Genomic DNA, 26,018 nt, shown 5'->3' with positions numbered 1-26,018 from the left:
CTGGGTTCGAGCGATTCTCCTAACTTAGCCTCCCAAGCAGCTGGGATTACAGGCATGTGCCACAACGCCCAGCTAATTTTTGTATTTTTCGTAGACATGGGGTTTCACCATGTTGGCCAGACTGGTCTCCAACTCCTAACCTCATGTGATCTGCCTGCCTTGGCCTCCCAAAGTGCTGGGGTTACGGGCGTGAGCCACCGCTCCCGGCCACGATTGTACATTTTTAAATAACGAAAAGAGTGTAATTGGATTATTTGTAACACAAAGGATAAATGTTTGAGGGGATGGATGCCCCATTCTCCATGATGTGATTAGTTCACATTGCATGCCTGGATCAAAACATTTCATGTACCCCGTAAATATATATACCTGCTATGCACCCACAAAAATGAAAAATTTAAAAATTTTAAAAATCGAAATTTATCATTGTGTAGCGACAACAGTGACAGCAGATTTGGGGTTGCCACACTGGGCAGGGAGGGAGAGGATGCTGCTGGCATCTAGTGGGTAGGGGCCAGGGCTTCTGGTAAACATGCTACAGTGCACGGGACAACTCCCAACAATAAGGAGTTATCCAGCCACACGTGCCAATGACACTGAGGCTGAGAAACCCTGATCCAGAGGATGGTGAAAATAATACTGGATGATAAAGTTGTGAGCTTTATTTTACTTTATTTATTTTTTGTATAAATAGGGTCTTACTGTGTTTGTTAGTCTGGTCTCTAACTCCTGGTTTCAAGTGAGCCTCGCACCTTGGCCTTCCAAAGTGCTGGGACAACAGGCATGGGCCATCACGCCTGGTCCTGTTGCAGTTTTTAAATGAGATAATTCGTGGAAAGAATGATGCATTGTGTCAGTCCTCTTCTCTCTGGTCTCACTCACAGTAAAAGCTGTACTTCTGTGAAGTGCAAGGCCCTATGTGACCTGGGTGGGCCCTGTTACCCTTTGATTTCACCTTCTACCGCTTGGCACCTTGTCCATGCCACTCACCTCCATTCCCCATGCACCTGAGCACACGCCTGCCCTAGGGCCTTTGCAATTGCTGCTCCTGTGTCTGAAACACTCTTCTTCCAGGTGCCCCATGGCACACTCCCTGACCTCCTTTGGCTCTCTGCTCAAATGTCACCTAACTAGGGAGGACTTCCCTGGCCACCCTGTATTCCATAGCAGTAGACTCTGATTGTTAGAGTTTTCTCGGCCCCACACTGCTTGCTTTCCATCTGAATCCACTTAGCCACTTCAGCCTCTGCTTCCTTTTGGCAGGTCTTGTTCTTTCATCTGCTGTGGAAGGTGAACACAGTTGTGCATATTTGGCCTGTGAAGTGTATATTCCTCTTTAACAGAGTTTGCAATTTTTTTTTAATATCAAAGGTAAACACGATTGATTTTAGAGATAGAACTTTATACAACCAAACCTTAAGTATCCACACAAACTGACAGAATGCTGTAAATTTAGCTTAGGAATATGCCACTCTGCTTATATTTTAATGGGAAGGTGACTGTGAAGTCCCTACATGCAGCAAGGGCTCCACACAACATAAAGCGGTTGTTAGGAAGGCTTGGACTGATATCCGCTTTCCTGAACTGGCCTCTGATGGCTGAGCAGTGTTCTGTGCCTTGCTCACACTCGAAGATCATGGTCAGGCTGTGGCAGACACTCAGGGCAGAGGTCCCCTGTTTTCTCTGATTGTAGCTCTCAAGTTCCAATAGAGTCCACATTGGCTGGCTCTTCCCTCAGGTCCTGGCTCATGCATCTCTCAACAGATACTTGCAGAGAATGGCTGCTGTATGCCTGGCACATTCTAGGCTCTGGGCTGTAGCAGTGAATGAAAGGCAAAAGCTCCTCTCCTGGAGTGCCATTGTGAATAGAGTGCTGGGGGATTGAAAGTATCGTGCTTGACTCATGCCTATTTTTAATACTGCTTCTGATGAGACGGTAGCTAGGCAGTTGTAATTTGTCCTTCTTCTCTTTCTCTTTCCAGATGTCCTCAATGGAACCGTAACGTTTTTGCCTTTGGAAGAAGATGATGAGGGGAACTTAAAGGTTAAGATGAGCAATGTGTATCAAATTCAGCTCAGTCATAGCAAAGAAGAATGGTAAGAGCTGGACAGGGGACTCCTATTTTTATGGTTTCCATTGAGGATTTCTTTAGGTAGCCAAAGGATTCTGGGTTGCCAGAGAGCTTAAGGTCCTGTCTCTGAGGTGGTTATGGTTTGTAGGGATGCAGTTGCTAGCTTATGTGCCCAGGCCATGTTGCTCTTCCTGTTGGTGCCTGGCCTTGAGTCTGGGTGGTCACAGCCTGGCTGGGGTCTCTGATCTCTACCTTCCCTGTGGCTGTGATGATCAGCAGCCCTTAGCGTTAGCTCTGAAGTCAAACTCAAATTTCTTTATTGTTATTGTTATTATTATTATTGAGACAGTCTTACACTGTTGCCCAGGCTGGAGTGCATTGGTGCCATCGCATTTCACTGCAACCTCTACCTCCTGCATTTAAGTGATTCTCGTGCCTCAGTCTCCACAGTACAGGCACCCACCATCACACCTGGCTAATTTTTGTATTTTCAGTAGAGACGGGGTTTTGCCGTGTTGGCCAGGCTGGTCTCAAACTCCTGACCTCAGGTGATCCACCTGCCTTGGCCTCCCAAAGTGCTGCGATTTCAGGCATGAGCCACCAAGCCCAGCCTATTTTGTTATTTTTTATGACTTAGTAATGGGGAATAGGTGATGGTTCCTTCTGTAGTAAGTATTCAGTGATACTTATTATAAAGCAGCAGTTTAATAAGCACCCTTAATTCCATATGGTATTTGGGCCTGTATAGAAAGTATAAAATTTAAGGCAGATACTGAGGCGGAGAGGAGAGCCAAGATGGCCGAATAGGAACAGCTCCGGTCTACAGCTCCCAGCGTGAGCGACGCAGAAGACGGGTGATTTCTGCATTTCCATCTGAGGTACTGGGTTCATCTCACTAGGGAGTTGCAGACAGTGGGCGCAGGTCAGTGGGTGCGCGCACCGTGCGCGAGCCGAAGCAGGGCGAGGCATTGCCTCACCTGGGAAGCGCAAGGGGTCAGGGAGTTCCCTTTCCGAGTCAAAGAAAGGGGTGACGGACGCACCTGGAAAATCGGGTCACTCCCACCCGAATATTGCGCTTTTCAGACCGGCTTAAAAAACGGCGCACCACGAGACTATATCCCACACCTGACTCGGAGGGTCCTACGCCCACGGAATCTCGCTGATTGCTAGCACAGCAGTCTGAGATCAAACTGCAAGGCGGCAGCGAGGCTGGGGGCGGGGCGCCCGCCATTGCCCAGGCTTGATTAGGTAAACAAAGCAGCCGGGAAGCTCGAACTGGGTGGAGCCCACCACAGCTCAAGGAGGCTTGCCTGCCTCTGTAGGCTCCACCTCTGGGGGCAGGGCACAGACAAACAAAAAGACAGCAGTAACCTCTGCAGACTTAAATGTCCCTGTCTGACAGCTTTGAAGAGAGCAGTGGTTCTCCCAGCACGCAGCTGGAGATCTGAGAACGGGCAGACTGCCTCCTCAAGTGGGTCCCTGACCCCTGACCCCTGAGCAGCCTAACTGGGAGGCACCCCCCAGCAGGGGCACACTGACACCTCACACGGCAGGGTATTCCAACAGACCTGCAGCTGAGGGTCCTGTCTGTTAGAAGGAAAACTAACAAACAGAAAGGACATCCACACTGAAAACCCATCTGTACATCACCATCATCAAAGACCAAAAGTAGATAAAACCACAAAGATGGGGAAAAAACAGAACAGAAAAACTGGAAACTCTAAAACGCAGAGCACCTCTCCTCCTCCAAAGGAACGCAGTCCCTCACCAGCAACGGAACAAAGCTGGATGGAGAATGAGTTTGACGAGCTGAGAGAAGAAGGCTTCAGACGATCAAATTACTCTGAGCTACGGGAGGACATTCAAACCAAAGGCAAAGAAGTTGAAAACTTTGAAAAAAATTTAGAAGAATGTATAACTAGAATAACCAATACAGAGAAGTGCTTAAAGGAGCTGATGGAGCTGAAAACCAAGGCTCGAGAACTACGTGAAGAATGCAGAAGCCTCAGGAGCCGATGCGATCAACTGGAAGAAAGGGTATCAGCAATGGAAGATGAAATGAATGAAATGAAGCGAGAAGGGAAGTCTAGAGAAAAAAGAATAAAAAGAAATGAGCAAAGCCTCCAAGAAATATGGGACTATGTGAAAAGACCAAATCTACGTCTGATTGGTGTACCTGAAAGTGATGCGGAGAATGGAACCAAGTTGGAAAACACTCTGCAGGATATTATCCAGGAGAACTTCCCCAATCTAGCAAGGCAGGCCAACATTCAGATTCAGGAAATACAGAGAACGCCACAAAGATACTCCTCGAGAAGAGCAACTCCAAGACACATAATTGTCAGATTCACCAAAGTTGAAATGAAGGAAAAAATGTTAAGGGCAGCCAGAGAGAAAGGTCGGGTTACCCTCAAAGGGAAGCCCATCAGACTAACAGCAGATTTCTCGGCAGAAACCCTACAAGCCAGAAGAGAGTGGGGGCCAATATTCAACATTCTTAAAGAAAAGAATTTTCAACCCAGAATTTCATATCCAGCCAAACTAAGCTTCATAAGTGAAGGAGGAATAAAATACTTTACAGACAAGCAAATGCTGAGAGATTTTGTCACCACCAGGCCTGCCCTAAAAGAGCTCCTGAAGGAAGCGCTAAACATGGAAAGGAACAACCGGTACCAGCCGCTGCAAAATCATGCCAAAATGTAAAGACCATTGAGACTAGGAAGAAACCGCATCAACTAATGAGCAAAATCACCAGCTCACATCATAATGACAGGATCAAATTCACACATAACAATATTAACTTTAAATGTAAATGGACTAAATTCTCCAATTAAAAGACACAGACTGGCAAGTTGGATAAAGAGTCAAGACCCATCAGTATGCTGTATTCAGGAAACCCATCTCACATGCAGAGACACACATAGGCTCAAAATAAAAGGATGGAGGAAGATCTACCAAGCAAATGGAAAACAAAAAAAGGCAGGGGTTGCAATCCTAGTCTCTGACAAAACAGACTTTAAACCAACAAAGATCAAAAGAGACAAAGAAGGCCATTACATAATGGTAAAGGGATCAATTCAACAAGAGGAGCTAACTATCCTAAATATATATGCACCCAATACAGGAGCACCCAGATTCATAAAGCAAGTCCTGAGTGACCTACAAAGAGACTTAGACTACCACACATTAATAATGGGAGACTTTAACACCCCACTGTCAACATTAGACAGATCAACGAGACAGAAAGTCAACAAGGATACCCAGGAATTGAACTCAGCTCTGCACCAAGTGGACCTAATAGACATCTACAGAACTCTCCACCCCAAATCAACAGAATATACATTTTTTTCAGCACCACACCACACCTATTCCAAAATTGACCACATAGTTGGAAGTAAAGCTCTCCTCAGCAAATGTAAAAGAACAGAAATTATAACAAACTATCTCTCAGACCACAGTGCAATCAAACTAGAACTCAGGATTAAAAATCTCACTCAAAGCCGCTCAACTACATGGAAACTGAACAACCTGCTCCTGAATGACTACTGGGTACATAACGAAATGAAGGCAGAAATAAAGATGTTCTTTGAAACCAACGAGAACAAAGACACAACATACCAGAATCTCTGGGATGCATTCAAAGCAGTGTGTAGAGGGAAATTTATAGCACTAAATGCCCACAAGAGAAAGCAGGAAAGATCTAAAATTGACACCCTAACATCACAATTAAAAGAACTAGAAAAGCAAGAGCAAACACATTCAAAAGCTAGCAGAAGGCAAGAAATAACTAAAATCAGAGCAGAACTGAAGGAAATAGAGACACAAGAAACCCTTCAAAAAATCAATGAATCCAGGAGCTGGTTTTTTGAAAGGATCAACAAAATTGATAGACCGCTAGCAAGACTAATAAAGAAAAAAAGAGAGAAGAATCAAATAGACACAATAAAAAATGATAATGGGGATATCACCACCGATCCCACAGAAATACAAACTACCATCAGAGAATACTACAAACACCTCTACGCAAATAAACTAGAAAAGCTAGAAGAAATGGATACATTCCTTGACACATACACTCTCCCAAGACTAAACCAGGAAGAAGTTGAATCTCTGAATAGACCAATAACAGGAGCTGAAATTGTGGCAATAATCAATAGTTTACCAACCAAAAAGAGTCCAGGACCAGATGGATTCACAGCCGAATTCTACCAGAGGTACAAGGAGGAACTGGTACCATTCCTTCTGAAACTATTCCAATCAATAGAAAAAGAGGGAATCCTCCCTAACTCATTTTATGAGGCCAGCATCATTCTGATACCAAAGCCGGGCAGAGACACAACCAAAAAAGAGAATTTTAGACCAATATCCTTGATGAACATTGATGCAAAAATCCTCAATAAAATACTGGCAAACCGAATCCAGCAGCACATCAAAAAGCTTATCCACCATGATCAAGTGGGCTTCATCCCTGGGATGCAAGGCTGGTTCAATATACGCAAATCAATAAATGTAATCCAGCATATAAACAGAGCCAAAGACAAAAACCACATGATTATCTCAATAGATGCAGAAAAAGCCTTTGACAAAATTCAACAACCCTTCATGCTAAAAACTCTCAATAAATTAGGTATTGATGGGACGTATTTCAAAATAATAAGAGCTATCTATGACAAACCCACAGCCAATATCATACTGAATGGGCAAAAACTGGAAGCATTCCCTTTGAAAACTGGCACAAGACAGGGATGCCCTCTCTCACCGCTCCTATTCAACATAGTGTTGGAAGTTCTGGCCAGGGCAATCAGGCAGGAGAAGGAAATAAAGGGTATTCAATTAGGAAAAGAGGAAGTCAAATTGTCCCTGTTTGCAGACGACATGATTGTTTATCTAGAAAACCCCATTGTCTCAGCCCAAAATCTCCTTAAGCTGATAAGCAACTTCAGCAAAGTCTCAGGATACAAAATCAATGTACAAAAATCACAAGCATTCTTATACACCAACAACAGACAAACAGAGAGCCAAATCATGAGTGAACTCCCATTCACAATTGCTTCAAAGAGAATAAAATACCTAGGAATCCAACTTACAAGGGATGTGAAGGACCTCTTCAAGGAGAACTACAAACCACTGCTCAAGGAAATAAAAGAGGATACAAACAAATGGAAGAACATTCCATGCTCATGGGTAGGAAGAATCAATATCGTGAAAATGGCCATACTGCCCAAGGTAATTTACAGATTCAATGCCATCCCCATCAAGCTACCAATGACTTTCTTCACAGAATTGGAAAAAACTACTTTAAAGTTCATATGGAACCAAAAAAGAGCCCGCATCGCCAAGTCAATCCTAAGCCAAAAGAACAAAGCTGGAGGCATCACACTACCTGACTTCAAACTATACTACAAGGCTACAGTAACCAAAACAGCATGGTACTGGTACAAAAACAGAGATATAGATCAATGGAACAGAACAGAGCCCTCAGAAATAACGCCGCATACCTACAACTATCTGATCTTTGACAAACCTGAGAAAAACAAGCAATGGGGAAAGGATTCCCTATTTAATAAATGGTGCTGGGAAAACTGGCTAGCCATATGTAGAAAGCTGAAACTGGATCCCTTCCTTACACCTTATACAAAAATCAATTCAAGATGGATTAAAGATTTAAACCTTAGACCTAAAACCATAAAAACCCTAGAAGAAAACCTAGGCATTACCATTCAGGACATAGGCGTGGGCAAGGACTTCATGTCCAAAACACCAAAAGCAATGGCAACAAAAGCCAAAATTGACAAATGGGATCTAATTAAACTAAAGAGCTTCTGCACAGCAAAAGAAACTACCATCAGAGTGAACAGGCAACCTACAACATGGGAGAAAATTTTCGCAACCTACTCATCTGACAAAGGGCTAATATCCAGAATCTACAATGAACTCAAACAAATTTACAAGAAAAAAACAAACAACCCCATCAAAAAGTGGGCGAAGGACATGAACAGACACTTCTCAAAAGAAGACATTTATGCAGCCAAAAAACACATGAAAAAATGCTCATCATCACTGGCCATCAGAGAAATGCAAATCAAAACCACTATGAGATATCATCTCACACCAGTTAGAATGGCAATCATTAAAAAGTCAGGAAACAACAGGTGCTGGAGAGGATGTGGAGAAATAGGAACACTTTTACACTGTTGGTGGGACTGTAAACTAGTTCAACCATTGTGGAAGTCAGTGTGGCGATTCCTCAGGGATCTAGAACTAGAAATACCATTTGACCCAGCCATCCCATTACTAGGTATATACCCAAAGGACTATAAATCATGCTGCTATAAAGACACACGCACACGTATGTTTATTGCGGCATTATTCACAATAGCAAAGACTTGGAACCAACCCAAATGTCCAACAATGATAGACTGGATTAAGAAAATGTGGCACATATACACCATGGAATACTATGCAGCCATAAAAAATGATGAGTTCGTGTCCTTTGTAGGGACATGGATGAAATTGGAAACCATCATTCTCAGTAAACTATCGCAAGAACAAAAAACCAAACACCGCATATTCTCACTCATAGGTGGGAATTGAACAATGAGATCACATGGACACAGGAAGGGGAATATCACACTCTGGGGACTGTTGTGGGGTGGGGGGAGGGGGGAGGGATAGCATTGGGAGATATACCACCAGCATGGCACATGTATACATATGTAACTAACCTGCACAATGTGCACATGTACCCTAAAACTTAAAGTATAATAAAAAAAAAAAAAGATAAAAAAAAAAAAAAGAAAAACTGGAAAAAAAAAAAAAAAGAAAGTATAAAATTTAATTAATACTGTTTGGTATTTTTAAAACGAAAAAGTCAGAGGAGGGGTGAATTCATTCATGACTTGTCAGCTGACATTTTCCTGAGTGCCACATCCAAGCTGTACTTTCCGAAACAGTCTTGGGGATAATGTCTGAGTAACTGGAATGAGTTTGCCCGGGGCTTCCTAGAAAGCAGAGGGGTGTGGCGAGAAGAGCATGGGCTTCCCACTAGCAGTGTGGTCTTGGGTATGTGCTCTACCTCCTGGCCCTCTGTCTGCTCACCTTGAAATGGGTTTAATCATTCCTGAGCCTCTGAGGAGGTGGCAGGGCTGGGCCTCACATGGATCTGTTGCAGCCTTCGTGCTTGAAAGGGGTGCTGAGGCCCTGGAGCTTGAAGCCCTTTGAGAACCATCCAGAGGTTGCCCCGAGTTGTCAGGGGATCCTGCCCTGAGGTCCCTTCCTGCTAGCATGCCCTTGTTGGAGAGTGAGGAGTGAGGGCAGACACTAGGAGAAGCCATGCTTACCTGTGCCAGGCACCTCTGTGCTCGGCGATGCTGAGCTGTGTGCCCGTTAGCCAGAAAGTGGTGCCTGTCTTGGGGGCAGTGGGCACCTGGTGCAGGGCGGGGTTGCAGGAGGTGCTTGGCATGTGCCTGCTGCGTTGGAGTGACTTTCATTGCTCTTTGACAAGCTACTGAGGACGTGGCTGCTGCTCCCGTCTTCCCAGGGTGGCATTTCTAGTCGGCATCGGAGTGACCTTCACTGCTCTTTAACGAGCTACTGAGGACGTGGCTGCTGCCCCCACCTTCCCAGGGTGGCATTTCTAGTCATAGCCTCACCGGGCCGCTGTTCCTTGCAGTCTCTGGGCACAGGTCACACTTCAGGGGCCAGATGTACTGCCTTCTGAGTTGAACACAAATGAGGGGCTCCACTGTCGATGTGCATGCTTCTTCGCAGCTCGATTCATTTTCAGCAACATTTGTTGTGTGCCCAGCATGTGCTAGGGCTGGCACGCAGCAGGAAGTGAGTCTCCTGGGGCAGTGGAGAATATCTGCTCCCATACTAGGTGGTGTAGGGAGGAAAACTCAGCCAAGCAGGACTGTGTCCCCTCAATAGAAATGGCAGAGTGTGGCCGAGGTATGTGGGAAGGCCTCTGAGAAGGGACACGGAAGAGAGGCGGATGAAGGAGGAGGCCGTATGGACCTCTGGGGGACCCTGGGGAAGAGCATGAGGCCCAGGGAAGAGCGAGGAACGCCCCTTGGGCAGAATCTGTCTGCAGTGTGCAGGGGCCACCAAAGTTAGTGTCAGGCCCAGCAGGAACACTTCTGGACTGAGCAGGACAGACCTCACAGTCACGAGCAGGGAGCTGGGCCAGGGGAAAGGTTCAGACCCACTTTGGGGTTGACTCTCTGGAGAATCTTCTGGAAGTGACTTGTGTCCCTCTAATGCACCATGGTGGCAGAAAACCTGGAAACCACAGCTCTCACCAGACGGACCACTTGCCATTGTCCCCTCCAGCGGGGCCATGCTGCTGCCGCGCCCTCAGCACACTTGTGAGGCCCTCCGGCTCTGTCCCGCTCACCCAGTGGCTGGGATCTGCTTGTTCTTAGGAATGTCCGTTGAATGTCACTTTTATCGTAGCTTTCTCTCATCTGCCCAGCAAACTTAATGCCCTCCACTTCCCTGTGCTGCCCCAAACGCAGCCCTTGGACAGTGTATTGTTATCTGGGTTTGTATCTGTCCCGCCAGTCCTCCCAAGGATTGTGAGCTTTTCCTCATTTATTGAATGCATCCATGAACAGTGCCTGCTATGTGTCAGCACTGCTGGGACCTGGGGGCGGAGCAGTGAGCAAGACAGACAGAAGCCCCCCGCTGTCATGAACCTTCTGATGGCAGAAGACATGTGAAAGACAAAATAAGCCGGCAAAATGCACAGCAGCCTTTATCTCTGTGGCCGAGCACTTCGCCTTCTGGCAAGTAGCTATTCGGTGAGCCAGTATACTCATTTGAGTTGCATGTGTGAAAATGGTAAAGAATAGAAATGTTAGGAAAATCCTCGGACGCTTAGACTGTGGCTCCTTGTGCATGAAGCAGCAGGAGAGAGGCCTTTATTTGTTCAGCCGCCTCAGGGGCTTTGTGGTGTGTAAATATGTTCTTAACAAAGTTTGCAAGAAAAGAGGGATTCTCTGTGCTTTTTACGTGTTTTTCTCTATTAGATGAAAGTTCTGTAACTAGTTCTAGTTCGTTTTATGTTTTTGGTAATATAGATGTCTTAGCTTCTGTTTTCTTCGTTAGGTAAATAAATAGATAATTTTAAAATAAGAATTGAACATATCTGTGCTTATTCATATTTCTCTTATTTTTAAAGGTTCATATCTGTTTTAATTTTCTGTCCAGAAAGATGGCATTCAGATGGAATCGTGTATCCCAAACCCACGTGGCTTGGAGAAGAGTTGCTGGCCAAGTTGGCCAAGTGGTCTGTAGAGAACAAGAAGAGTGACTTTAAAAGCACCCTTTCCCTCATCTCCATTATGAAGTATAGCAAGGCTTACCAGGAACTTAAAAAGAAGTATAAGGAAATGGTTAAGGTAATTCTGGTGGAGAATATCTGATTTTTCCCCCTTCATGATTTTCTTTTTTTTTTTTTTTTTGCGACAGTCTTGTTCTGTCACCCAAGAAAAAAGGGCCAGAGTGAAGTGGTGTGATCTTGGCTCACTGCAACCTCTGCCTCCCGGGTTCAAGAGATTCTCCTGCCTCAGCCTCTTGACTAGCTGGGACTACAGGAACACGCCACCACGCCTGGCTAATTTTTTGTATTTTTATTAGAGATGAGGTTTCACCATGTTGCCCAGACTGGTCTTGAACTCCTGAGCTCAGGCAATCCACCGTCTTGGCCTCCCAAAGTGCTAAGATTACAGGTGTGAGCCACCGTGCCCAGCCCCCCCTTAATTTAAATGAGGTAAAATAATCAAACTCTTCCAGGTAAAATTGTTTTTCCTGTTGGAGGCTGTACTTTGACATACTTAGGGGTGCACACAACAAAAACATAGACAGATATATAATGGAAAACGATTGATCTTTACTTGTATATTATTTGTTTTCAAGAGACCTACAGGGAAATATTTAATTGAAAAGTAATGGAACCTTGAAAAAAAAAATGGCTAAATTACCATAATTCTTTGTATAAACTTAAATATATTTTAAGAAAATATGTGAAGTTAAAGTACAAAAGAGCAGTTCCCAAAAGGAGATACATTTCATAATAACATGTGCTTAAACTTTCTATCTAAGATGTAAAAACAGTATAACAAGAAACATCTGTGTTGCGGGAAGTCAGGGACCCCCGAATTGGGGGCGGGTTCCCCCAATACATCTGTGTGTTTATGCCCAGCTTAAGGCAGAAGCATTGCTGGTAGAGTCAAAGCTACTTACTATTCTTCCTAGTTCCCATCTTCCTCCCCCTCCTACGAGTAACCACAATTTGTCATTTCCATCTTTTTGTTTTTGTTTTTGTTTTTGTTTTTTTTTTTGATACAGGCTCTCACTCTGTCGCCTAGGCTGGAGTGCAGTGGTGCAATCTTGGCTTACTGGAGACTCAACCTCCCGGGCTCAAGCGATTCTCCCAGCTCAACCTCCCTAGTAGCTGGGACCACAGGCGCATGCTACCATGCCTGGCTAATTTTTTGTATTTTTTGTAGAGACAAAGTTTTGCCATGTTTCCCAGGCTGTTCTTGAACTCCTGGGCTCAAGTGTTCTGCCTGCTTTGGCCTCCTAAAGTGCTCAGATTACAGGCGTGAGCCACTGCCCGGCTTCCATGTATTTTTTTAATCAGTCACCTCTTGCTCTGTAACAAAAGCACCCCAAAGGTCACAGGCTTAAAGCTGTGACCTTTCATTATTGCTGAAGCACCTGTGGGTCCCCGGGGTTGGCTGACTGAGGCTGGGCTCCCTCCCACATCCTGGCCTCGTGGTCCTTTGCCATCTTGTTAGCTATTTGGTACCGTCCAGAAGGTGCTTTTTATGTTTTTCCAGCTTTTGAAATTGTTTCTAGTGGGATGGTTCATCTGTATTGTCTAAGGCGCTGTGACTGGAAATAGAAATTTCAACTTTTAACATTGGCCATTGGTTTTTCCTGTTTTGCCTAATGCCAGTTCTGAACATGGCTAATTTTAATAATGAGAGCTCATTTTTGCACAGCTAGTGCTTTACAGTTTTCAGAGCACCTTGATTATCCCGTGTGTTAGTTGAGGCATGGCTTTATCCCTGTTTGACAGGTAGGGTGACAGCAGCCACTGATGGACCAGGGGCTGGAGCACTGGTCTCCTAGTTTGTGGCTCGCAGCTCTCCCTGCCCTAGTTTCACTCCCGTGCCTAGTTTCCTTGTTTGTTGCCCTTATCTGCATAGACAATGAGCACAGTGTAGCTAAGTGTTTCCTCTGTGTCCACTGCCTCAGCTAAATGCCTTAGGTACATTCTGTTGATTGTGAAATCTTGCTTTGGATTGGATTGTTCTTGGCATGCCTTGTTTCTTTATGTAAATCTTTTATTGTAAGAAACCAGTTGTGAATTCCTGCCTTTGAGCTTATGTTTCCTATTTTAGTGTACGATTAGTCCAGTTTGATTTATGCTTTATAGGGATATTTAAAGTATTGGGAAATGGTGGTGGGGAAACCGAACAATTTACGTTTGCTCTTGAAACTGTTTTAGGTGTGGCCTGAAGTCACCGATCCTGAGAAGTTCGTGTATGAAGATGTGGCTATCGCAGCATACCTACTGGTAAGGGTGCAAGCGACCTCAGCTTCTCTGGAGTGGGTGGAGGTTGCTACAGGCAGATGCTCCCTGTAGTGAAGGACATTTTCCAAATCCATAACTGCCGGTGCTCACAATTCTGCTGGCCAAGGTTGGTTTCTCGTGTAATGGTTTGACTTCATGTGGTCCTTTTGATGCGTATACAACAAGTTTGGGTTGAAACTTGACCTCGGGTTCCAACTTGACCTGCAGGCGAAACTGTACGTCCACACTCAGCAGTCATCGTGAAGGCACCGGCTGGCACAGGGAAGCACTGAGGAACACGTGTCTTCTGGCCCTGGCCTAGAACCTTCTAGCCCTTTCATCAGCTGGCTCGCTAGCTGGCTACATTTGGACATGCCCTCTGATTTAATCATCTTGGTTTACTTATCTATAAGAATGTTTAGAGTAGGCTGGGTTCGGTGGCTCACGCCTGTGATTCCCAGCACTTTGGGAGGCCGAGGCGGGCGGATCACTTGAGGTCAGGAGTTTGAGACCAGCCTGGCCAACATGGTGAAACCCTGTCTCTACTAAAAATACAAAATTAGCCAGGCGTGGTGGCAGGTGCCCGTAGTTCCAGCTACTGGGGAGGCTGAGGCAGGAGAACTGCTTGAACCCAGGAGGCGGAGGTTGCAGTGAGCTGAGATTGCATCATTGCACTCTAGCCTGGGCGGCAAGAGCAATACTCCATCTCAAAAAAAGAAAAAAAAAAAAGAATGTTTAGTGTAGATGATTTCAAGTTTCCTTTCACTCAGAGTTTTCTTTGACCAGTTTGTGTCTGAATTATTCTTGCGTAGAGTGAATTACCACCTGACTTTGTTTTGTTTTTCTCTTCACTTAGATTCTATGGGAAGAAGAAAGGGCTGAGAGGGGACTAACTGCCAGGCAGTCCTTTGTGGACCTGGGCTGTGGAAATGGCCTCCTGGTCCACATCCTGAGCAGTGAGGGGGTAAGGCCCGGCTCCATCACCTTTTCTGGTAACTTGTCCAGAGTTTCCTCAAGTCAGGCACAGGGTTCACTGCCATCTTTTTCTGCTGATACAGCCTGGATTTGGAGTCAGCCAGCTATCAGAGTAGGTAGAGACTTACAAATATCTGTTACTTTGATAAACAAACAGCTCCTAAAACAAGGGAAACGTGGTGATCTCATTGGACCTAAGAGGAAGTCCCCAGGCCCCGGCATGGACCTATAAAATGACAGGCTTTGAGTAGCGTGGATGTTTTTTTGCTGTCAGATTTTTCTTTTGAAACCCACCATCTCAAGGAGCTGGAGGGAGATAAAAAGCAAGGCAGGTTCTGCACTTGAGAAGCTTCAGGCCACGCACGGGGCTCACGCCTGCAATCCTAACACTTGGGTGGCTGAGGCGGGTGGATCACTTGAGCCCGGGAGTTTGAGACCAGCCTGGGCAACATAGTGAAACCCCATCTCTGCAAAAAAAAGAAAAACAAATAAGAGAAGCTTCAGTTCTGGCTCGGACGGCCAGTCATGTATACACAGACTACAGTATGGAACAGTGTGGTACTGGGTTTTGCCCTCATTTTCTGGATGTTCAGCTGATGCAGTGAAAGCACTCTTGGGCTGAGAGCGGCAGCTGCCCAGGTAGCACGGTCAGCAGGGGTGGGTGTCTTGTGCCTGGAACTTCCTGCCAGCAACTCATACCCCTCCTGGTGCGTCCAGCGCATCAGGTGCCATTACCCCATGATACGATGGCCAGCTTAGCCACTTCCTGCTAGGGGGCAACAGCTGGAACCTGCAGCCCAGTATTGGTGGTACCAAACTGATTATCTTCCTGCTGTGCTGTACTGTACAGTACTGTACTGATAGGCTGCGCGTATTTGTCTACACCTGTAAGAGCTTGAAATGGTTGTTACAATGCCCTTTTTCAAGTGTGTTATTAAAGAATGAGTTTCTAATCATAATACCTATAAGCTGGTTATGGGGGTGGTAGTGTATCAGGTGGCAGCTTGGTAGCTGGTACCTGGAGACAGCTGGGAGGTGTCTCGTGCACCCCTCCTCTTCTGCAGGCTTGGAATAAATAAGTTTGCCCTATGAGAGCCAATGAGTGTGGCCAAGGGGCAAGAAGAGCCGGCAGCTGACCTTGACTGAGAGTAGAGAATTGGCTCACATTCTCAGGTGTGCTCCCTGGGGCACTGGCCCTGGAAATGTTCCCACACTAAAGGCCACTGTGGTCACTCAACTCCATGTCCCATCTTGAACTCCATGTCCCATTATAATGACCATTAGCGCAGTACACCTTCTTACCTGCCTTGCAGGGGTGTGGGTGTCTGTTTTAGACAGCTGAGAAATTCTGGTGTCATCCACGAATGCTAATGACACACTTGAAAAAGGGCATTCCAAGCTCTTAGAGGCGTAGGCAAATATGTGCAGGCCATCAGTACAGTACTGTGCAGTACAGCAGCAAGAAAATCAGCTTGGTACCACCAGACTGGGCTGCAGGTTCCAGCTGTTGCCGCTAGCAGGAAGTGGCTAAGCTGGCCATCGTATCACGGGGTAATGGCACCTGGTGCGCTGGACGCATCAGGACGGGTATGAGTTGCTGGCAGGAAGCTCTTCTCTTGCCCTTCATCCTGCTGGCAGTGCCTGCAGAGCTTTAATGTGTTCTTGCTAACTTATTATGAAGTGCTAAGGTTAACCTTTGATTTCTAAAATTAATTTTTTCAGCATCCAGGCAGAGGGATTGATGTCCGAAGAAGAAAAATCTGGGACATGTATGGACCACAAACTCAGTTAGAGGTACCGTCTTTATTACGCATGCCCTTGATCTCAGCATGGCTTAGCTCCCAGTGGGAATTGCTGTAATGAATGTGTCTCTTTGTATAGGTCAAGCAGACATGCTGATAGTAAACCTTCACATTAATCTAAGTGCTCTGAAATTAGAGAAGAGAAAAAGAGAGATGAAACTAGACTTCGCATAACCTTCTGGTTAAACTGACTGAAGGGCGCTGACCTCCAGGCAGAAGTGCTGTCTCTCCCTGAGTTTGTTGGTGCCGTTTATATCTTGTGTGGGGTGCTCCCGTGCAGCCTTGAGGTGGGGGCTGTGCCCCGTGCATTTTGCGAAGTCTTCTCCAAGGCCTCCCAAAGGCTGCTCGTTCAGTCAGCAAGCAGTTAGTACCCTGCCTGCCAGGACTGCGCCAGGGATGGGGACACCTGCAGATGAGCCACAAAGGGCGGTGGCTGTGCCAGGGCTGGGATAGAAGGTTTAGAGGGCTGTGGGGACTCAGAGGAGGGGCTTGACCCCACTTGGGGCCTCTGAGAAGGCTTCTTGGAGCACCCCCATGAGCAAGTGGAGGCAGCCAGGTGCCCAGCACGGAAGCGAGATGCCCCCTGGCGGGATCACCTCCGGGCACACAGATGATGTGTAGGGCAGACTGTGCAGTCCTACGTAATTTCTCTCATATCTTTGGGCCAATTCTCTTTACCCTTGACATTTCCCTTTTTTAGGACTTGAAACAGTCTCACTTTTCTTAATGCCCCTACCCAGAGATAATCACTCTCTTTTATTTAGGGAAATCAATATGTACACATTTACAGTTTTAAAAAATAATATTTGTGACCATGGTGTATACGGAACTTTGACCCTGGCTGCTTCTGCTCATTTAACATCCCATTCTAGGCATTTTCTGAAGTCTTTGACAATTATTTGCAAGCATGTTGTTAATGGCTGTACAATGTTCCGTTGAATTGTAGATAACAACAATACAAGTACAGCTGGCCCTTGAACAACACGGGATTGAACTTTGTGGGCCACTTTTATACAAATTTTTTTCAATAAATACATTGGAAAATTTTGTCGGAAATTTGCAACAATTTGAAAAACCTGACAGATGAAATGCATAACCTAGAAATATTGAAAAAAATTCAGAAAAAGGTAGATATGTCCTGAATGCATTAAATATACATACATACTAGTCTATTTTACCATTTACAACCATGAAATACATACAAATCTATTATAAGAAGTTAAAATCTATCAAAACTTACACAAACCCAGACTGTATGTGGTGTCATTCTCTGTCAAGAGAAACGTGGATGTAAAGATGCAGTATTGAATCATAATTGCATGAAACTAACTGTAGTCCATTCAGTGCTACTGTAAAATTTCCTGGTCACTGCTCGTTCCTACTGCAGTGAGCCCACGTTTCAAGTGCCCATTTAAAATGCTGTGTGACACGATCACCTCTGTGGCACCAGCTCATTCCTCCAGTCAGTTGCATAGCCCAGTGAAACGTGATCTCTGGTATTTTTCAACGTGTTTGGTGCAATACTGTAAACCTCGAGTGGCACTGCAGGACCCATACACAATGCCACTAGTGATGCTGGAAGTCTCCCAAGAAGCAGAGAAAAGTTATGGCATTAGAAGAAAAGGCTTGAGTTCCTTGATATGTCTTACAGATTTCAGTCTGCAGCTGCAGTTGCCCGCCATTTCAAGATAAATGAATCCAGTGTAAGAACTGTTGTTAAAAAAAAAAAAAAAAAAAGCAAGAGAAGGAAAGAAATTTGTGAAACTGTCACTGCAGGTACACCAGCAGGCGGGTGTATTCATCTCATATTTAGAATGCAGCTTTGATGTGGTTGCAGGATTGCTACAAGAAAAGCATACATACAGACTCTAATATGATTTGAGAAAAGGTGAAGTCATTATATGACAAAGCAGAAAGAAGGTGAAGGTTCTAAAGCTGGAGAATTTAATGCCAACAAAAGATGATTTGATAGTTTTGGAAAGTGACTTGGGTTGTAAAAATATCTAGATAACAGGAGGAGTAGCTTCAGCTGACCAAGAGGCAGCAGATGAGTTCCCAGACGCCATTAAGAAAATCACCAGAGAGGCCAGGTGTGGTGGCCCCTGCCTGTAATCTTAGCACTTTGGGAGCCCAAGGCTGGAGGATCGCTTGAGGCCAGGAGTTCAAGACCAGTCTGGGCAATATAGCAAGACACCCCCCCCCCACCCCCCTCCACCTATCTCTACAAAAAATAAAACATTATAAAAAGAAAATCATCAAGGAGAAAGGATGTCTGCCTGAACAGGTTTTTAATGCAGATGAAAGTACCCTACTCTGGAAAAAATGCCGAAAAGGAGAGAAGTAAGCCCCAGAATTTAAGGCAGGAAGGGACAGGCTAGGTCTGCTGTTCTGTGCAAATGGAATCAGATTTATGATCAGGACTGCCCTTATCTGTAAAGCTGCTAAGCCCAGGTCTTGAAGGGAAAAGAGAAACACCAGCTGCCAGTCGCTTGATTGTACAAGAAGGCCTGGGCAGCAAGAACTCTAGTGTGGTTTCATCAAGGCTTTGTCTCTGAAGTCAGGAAGTACCTTGTTAGTAAGGGACTACCTTTTAAAGTTCTGTTGATATTGGACAATGCTCCTGGCCACCCAGAACCTCTTGAGTTAACACCAATGGTGTTGATGTGGTCTGCTTGACCCCAAACACAGCTTCTCTTTTCAGCCTCTAGATCAGAGAGTTACAAGGACCTTTAAGCCTCATTATGCACAGTATTCAATGGAAAGGATTGGATGCTGTGGAAGAGAACTACAAGAGAGAATATCATGAAAATCCTGCAAGGATTTTACCATTGAAGACACCGTCATTGCTACAGAAAAGGCCATGAAAGATACCGAGCCTGAAACAAATTCCCGCCAGAGAAAATGGTGTCCAGATGTTGGCCTGACTTCACAGGATTTATAGCAGAGCCAGTCAAGGAAATCATGAAAGAGTTGTGGATATGGCAAAGGTGGGCGATGAAGGGTGGAAGTGTCATGCCTGACTTCACAGGATTTACAACAGAGCCAGTCAAGGAAATCATGAAAGAGACTGGATATAGCAAACAAAGGCAGGAGATGAAGGGTGCAAGATCCGGATCTTGAGAAATTCAAGAGCTAATAGACTCCACTCCAGAGGAATTAACTACAGACGACCTGATGGAGATGAGTGCTGCCAACCCAGCGCCAGATGATGAGGAAGAATTTGTAAAAGAGACAGTGCCAGAAAGCAAATTGACATCAGACAGTGTGGCAGAAGGGCCCTGATTATTCCAGACTGCATTTGACTTCTTTTATGCCATAGACTCTTCCGCGATATGCACTGAAACTAAAGGAAATGATGGAAGAAGGATTGGCACTGATAGAAACGTTTTTAGAGAAACTAAAAAGTAAAGCAGACAGAAATTATGATGTACTTCATGAAGTTACACCGAATGTGCCTGCCTCTCCCGCCTCCCTTCCACCTCCTCCATGTCTTCCACACCTGAGACAGCAAGACCCGTCCCTTCTCTTCCTCCTCCTCCTCAGCCTGCTCAGTGTGAAGAGGATGGGGATGAAGATCTTTGTGATGGACGGTCCACTTCCACTCAGTGAATAGTAAATTTTCTCTTTCTTATGATTTTCTTTTTTTTCTTTTTTTTTTTTTGAGACAGAGTCTCGCTCTGTCGCCCAGGCTGGAGTGCAGTGGTGTGATCTAGGTTCACTGCAACCTCTGCCTTCCAGGTTCAAGCAGTTCAGCCTCTCGAGTAGCTGGGATTACAGGCGCCCACCATCATGCCCAGCTATTTTTTGTATTTTTGGTAGAGATGGGGTTTCACCATGTTGGCCAGGCTGGTCTCAAACTCCTGACCTCAAGTGATCCACCCACCTCGGCCTCCCAAAGTACTGTGATTACAGGTGTGAACCACTGCAGCCAGCCACGATTTTCTTAATAACATTTTCTCTAGCTTTATTTTAAGGATATAGTATATAATACACAAAATGTGTTTTAATCGACTTTTATGTTTATATTATTGATAAGTCTCCTGGTCAACAATAGGCTATGAGTAGTCAGTTTTGGGGGAGTCAGAAGTTATACATGGGCCAGGTACAGTGGCTCACACCAGCAATCCTAGCTCTTTGGGAGGCCAAGGCGTGAGGATCACTTGAGTCCAGGAGTGCGAGACCAGCCAGGGCAACGTGGCAAAATCCCGTCTCTACTAAAAAAAAAAAAAAAATTAGCTGGACATGGTGGCATGCACCTTAGTCCCAGCTACGCCAGAGGCTGAGGTTGGGGGATCACCTGAGTTCGGGAGGTTGAGACTGCGGTGAGCCAAGATTGTGCCACTGCACACCAGCCTGGGCGACGCAAGTGAGACTCTGCCTCCAAAAGTTATACACAGATTCTTAACTGCATCTGTAGGGGTTCAGAACCCCCAACCCCCACTTTGTTCAAGGGCCAGCTGTATAGTAATAAAAACTGACAGTCATCCAGTGCTGTGTGTGGATGCCTTTCTAAAGGTAAGTGTATTTTATGTACAGTAACTTACCATAATCCGCACAACAACACTGGGAGGTTGATTCTCTTATTATCCCCATTTTACAGGCGAGGAAACCGAGGTACCCTTGGGGAGGTTAGGTCAGCCATGTGTACGGCAAGCGGTGAAGGCAGAATTATTTACTCAGCTCTTCTGTTCTTGACCATCTGTTTTCAGATTACAAATTACACTACACAAATCTTTGTGTGTAAATCATAGTCCACTTAAAAAATATTTTTCCTACCTGGACTTTGAAGATTTTCAGTACATATTGCCATAATGCTTTTCGAAAAGGTCCTACTTCAGATATGCTTCATTTCAGCAAGAATTCTGAGCACTACAAGAGATGCATCCAATGGGAGAAAAAACAGCTGTACACATTTATCACATATTTGAGTGCCCCCTACCTGCCAGGCACTCTTAGGTGCTGACGATTCAACAGTGACAAGAGCCCCTGCCTTTATGGTCATGGGAAAGGGGTGGGAGGCAGACAACCTGCAGACACACAGCCAGTGTGTGCAGCAGGTTCGAGGGTGGTGGCAGGTGCTGAGGAGGAGGCTGGGGGGTGTTGTGTAGTGGCCGCTGCTGGAGAAGAGAACAGAACAGAGGCTGGGCCAGGGTGGGCTACAGACATCAAGACACCTGGGGGTCTGGGCCTGACAGCACGTCTATTCCACGCTGTCAGCCAGCCCTGGGCACTAGAGCCATGTGAGCCATGTGGGGTTAAAGTGCACTCAGATCAGTCAGATCTTGGTCAAGAGTAGCTTGCCTCTCCTGATACTGAGGACAGATAAATGACTCCCTAATGGGAAAAAAGTCATGAGTAGCCCTCAGGAGCAGTCCTAGGACAGGTTATAGTGGCTCTGTGGGCGTGGCCTCACTTTCCCAGGGTGGTGTGGGAGTGGCCTCTCCCTCTGGGTGTGACTAGGTCACAGAGCCTCATCTGCCAGAGGGCAGAATGTTGTTTTATGAAATGAAAAAATGTTGACTTTTCATCATGGAGAATGTCAGGAATATACAAAAGTAGACAGAGGAATGTAGGTACTCCATGCAGTCACCCAGCCAGCTGCAAGGATTATTCTTTTCTCTATCACTTACCCTCAAGCAGCTCCCACTGTTATTTTGAAACAAATCTCAGGCATATCATTTCATAGAAATAGAAAATAAAAAATAAGTAGAAAAATATTCCAAAACTATTTTTATGTTTTCTGTTGGCCTCACTCTTTTTTTTTTTTTTTTTTTTGAGACCTATCACCCAGGCTGGAGTGGTACAGTGGCGTGATCTCGGCTCACTGCAGCCTCCGCCTCCCAGGTTCAAGGAATTCTTGTGCCTCAACCTCCTGGGTAGCTGGGACCACAGGCGTGCACCACCACTATGCCTGACTAATTGTATTTTTAGTAGAGACGGGGTTTTGCCATGTTGGCCAGGCTGATCTGGCTCTGGCCTCAAGTGATCCACCTGCCTCGGCCTCCCAAAGTGCTGGGATTACAGGCATGAGCCACCACTCCCAGCCCCCCTTTTATTTTTTTGGAGACAGGGTCTCACTCTGTTGCCCAGGCTGGAGTACACTGATGTGATCACGGCTCACTGTGTCCTCAACCTTCTGGACTGAGTGATCCTCCCACCTCAGCCTCCAAGTAGCTGGGGCCGCAGGTGCACACCACCATGCCTGACTAATTTTGTGTTTGTTTTTTGTTGAAACAGGGTCTTCCTATGTTGCCCAGGCTGGTCTCAAACTCTGGGGCTCAAGTGATCCTCCCACCTCGGCCTCCCACAGGGCTGGGATGACAATGAGCCGCTGCGCCGGGCCGGGGTGCTTACTCTTTGGTTGTACATTTACTCTTTGCTTTATTTTACAGTGATTGGCAGTTGCTTGTCCACTCATACATTACAGTACATTAGGAAATGTTTTCAAAACCTCAGGTTTGAGGAATGTTGGTAATCTAGCTAGTGCACTGGGGAGGCTCTGCAAATATGTGTGCAGACTATAGACTCTCACACATGTCCCAGAATCGGGCTCTAAACTTGGCTATGAAGTTAATGACCAAAGCTAAAGCAGTAGTGATGTGGTTGATGTCAAAATTCCATGTGTCCCCAGGTGAAAAAGCACCTTTGGGTAGGAAATTCAAGCAGCAGTGAGTAGGCCATCTGTGTAAGCCCAGACCCTAGGGAAGAGCTGGCTGCTGAGGGTGCCCCTTGGAGAACGGGCGGAGGCTCTAGTTCTTTAGCTGAGGTTCCCCAGCAGCCTGCATCAGACTTTTCTGTAGGGTCATCTGACCTGGGGAAGACCCTACCACGAGCACTTAGTCAGGAAAGGCCTGCTGTTGAGAGTTCTGTATTCTAATCAAGTGTGTAGGTTTTTTCCTTGTTACCTCCCAACCTTCAGTCTTGGTGCTAAAATAGCCATGTTTATTCTAGTGTTAAATAAATGCCAGGAGTTCTGTCATGCTTTCTGCCTTGGAGGAGCGTGGCCAGAAGGAGGGTGGCTCCGTTGATGTGCACATGGTGTTTGTGGATTTTCTAGTGAATGATTTCCTTCCAGCTGCAGTTGAGTGGTTTCCACGAACAGGTACAATCTAGAAAGTCAAAGGCCAAGCGTAGAATATAACTTTTTTTCTTTCTTTCAATAACCTCATTTGATTGCAAGCAAGAGAGTGTTAAAAAACTAAAAACAAAACACCTGTTTATAACAACAGCCTGGTGGTGATCACAAATTGTCTTAATTGTGTGAACCTATATATGAAACAGGAATATTGGAATTTGCTGTGTTCAGAATGCCAATGAAAAGTTCATAAAAGCCGGGTGTGGTGGCTCACGCCTGTAATCCCAGCACTTTGGGAGGCTGAGGTGGGCACATCACCTGAGGTCGGGAGTTCAAGACCATCCTGACCAACATGGAGAAACCCCCGTCTCTACTAAAAATACAAAATTAGCCAGGCGAGATGGCACATGCCTGTAATCCTAGCTACTCGGGAGGCTGAGGCAGGAGAATCTCTTGAAGCAGGGAGGCTGAGGTTGCAGTGAGCCGAGATCGCACCACTGCACGCCAGCCTGGGCAACAAGAGCGATACTCCGTCTCAAAGAAAAACAACGGCTGGGCATGGTGGCTCATGCCTGTAATCCCAGCACTTTGGGAGGCCAAAGCAGGTAGATCACGAGGTCACGAGATCGAGACCAGCCTGACTAACATGGTGAAATCCCATCTCTACTAAAAATACAAAAATTAGCTGGGTGTGGTGGCAGGTGCCTGTAATCCCAGCTACTCACGAGGCTGAGGCAGGAGAATTGCTTGAACCTGGGAAGCGGAGGTTGCAGTGAGCCGAGATTGCGCCACTACACTCCAGCCTGGTGACGGAGCAAGACTCCATCTCAAAAACAACAACAACAACAAAACAAAACAAAAAAACTTCATAAAACAGGTGGGGCTTTGATATCTAGTGCTGTTGGCAAGATAATATAAAATATGATTATGGTCTTTACTAAATGTCAGTTATGCTTTAATTTATTCACGCCATTTAAAGAGACAGATGGGCAAACTTAAATCTAGAATGAGTGGGAATCAAGAATAGTCCCAAAGGTTTGATATCTCTGTAGATTATACGTATACCCTTGAACAATACTATTTTCAGTATTGTAACATCTGTGTAAATAGAAGCACATATGCTTATTGAAGAATCAGAGAGAGACAGAATTTGAGTTTTAGTTTTTTACTTACCATGTCTGTAAAACATTCTTGTGTTATAGTTTTGCTGTTAGAAAGAATAGCCTTGAAGAGTGAGTGTTCTCAGAATGTCTTCCCCGTTATGATCAGGGAATAACTTCTGTTCACTTATCTTGGGGACTCATCCTACCACTGGAAAATTAAGAAGATTTTCAATGGTTGTGTGGTCTCTCTTCCCCCTCTCTCTTTCCAGTTTTTACTGACAGAATTGCTATTGAAACTGTTGATTTCAGTAATTAATGATGGCCTGCTGATTATCAGAAAGGGTAGGGTGCCTATTTAAAGTTCTTAAATCATAAAAGCAAGCTGTCCTCAGCTTAACTGCAGAATTTGTCAGAATGGTTCGAGTGCCTATTCAGGGGGATCTTAATCACTTTCTGATAGTTTACAAAAGGTAATAGTCTAATGGTAAAGAATTTCGTGTATTTACATATGTAAATTCTGTCTATTCATAGATGTGGTTTCCTAGATTGAAAGGCCTGTGAGGTTAGGCCCCTGTGTTGTATTACGCACTTAAATCACCTTCAGACCTCTGCCTTCCATTCACTTCCTCCGAAGCCATTGCTTGCTCCCATGCTCTGCCAGAGGTGAAACCGTTCCGTGGCCGTCTCTCCTGGAGCTCCTTCTTATGCCTGTGGAAAAATCAGCTTTTAAATGATCCAAAGGCGATTAGCACTCAGAAAAGTGCTGTTAGTTTCTCCGGTGATTTCCCTAAAAGTTGCCAGCATTTCTTGCCCTCTAGGCAGACCTAGGGAGGATACATCGACTTCCCCACTCTTGGTCTTGCAGCAGGTGAACTGCGGCTCTGCGCTGTGTGACTCCAGAGCCTGTACCCTCCCGCCATGTCCTGCCCACGCAGTAGCTCTACAATGATTCACAAAACATTTTGTCTTGTTTTGTTATTCCTTTAGGAAGATGCAATCACACCCAATGATAAGACCCTTTTCCCTGATGTTGATTGGTTAATCGGTAACCATTCTGATGAACTCACACCATGGATACCTGTCATTGCAGCCAGGTGAGAAGTAGAGGAGTTATTAGGTGAATGGCTGGGGAATGCTTCATCTTCTAAACAGTGGTGTCCAAAAGGGTAGCCACTAGCTGCATGCAGTTGTCAAGCACTTGAAATGTGGGTAGTTCCAATTTTTGAAATGTTTGCATATTGCCTATATTGGGTTACCTTTAAAATAAATTCCACCTGTTTTGTTTTACCTTTTAAAATATGACTACTGGAAAATATAAAATTACTGAGATTGTTCACATTATATCTCTGTTGACCAGCACTGATTGGCACTGTGATTACTTCCACGGTATTTATATCCGGTGTCAAA

The 26,018-nt window shown here is 45.3% G+C and overlaps 1 protein-coding gene across 8 annotated transcripts in view; it reads left to right on the top strand.

Annotated features, from left to right (window-relative positions):
- TRMT44 (tRNA methyltransferase 44 homolog) overlaps positions 1 to 26,018 on the top strand; it is a 79,792-nt gene that overhangs the window by 9,981 nt on the left and 43,793 nt on the right. For 5 of the 8 annotated variants that reach the window (XM_063705168.1, XM_055384430.2, XM_019025519.4 and 2 more), the window contains exons 2-7: positions 1,983 to 2,097; positions 11,254 to 11,473; positions 13,591 to 13,659; positions 14,513 to 14,620; positions 16,354 to 16,425; positions 25,599 to 25,705. In XM_063705168.1, the coding sequence (XP_063561238.1) occupies positions 1,983 to 2,097; positions 11,254 to 11,473; positions 13,591 to 13,659; positions 14,513 to 14,620; positions 16,354 to 16,425; positions 25,599 to 25,705 (691 nt within the window). Of the gene's footprint in view, positions 1 to 1,982; positions 2,098 to 11,253; positions 11,474 to 13,590; positions 13,660 to 14,512; positions 14,744 to 16,353; positions 16,426 to 25,598; positions 25,706 to 26,018 lie in introns of all 8 variants that reach the window. The other 3 variants (XM_031010118.3, XM_063705169.1, XM_055384432.2) reach the window with 2 other exon arrangements.

This window comes from Gorilla gorilla, chromosome 3 (assembly GCF_029281585.2).
Source record: "Gorilla gorilla gorilla isolate KB3781 chromosome 3, NHGRI_mGorGor1-v2.1_pri, whole genome shotgun sequence".
In the NCBI taxonomy this organism is placed as follows: domain Eukaryota; kingdom Metazoa; phylum Chordata; class Mammalia; order Primates; family Hominidae; genus Gorilla; species Gorilla gorilla.
Note: the sequence above shows the minus strand (reverse complement) of the source record. Positions and strands in the feature narration are given on the sequence as shown.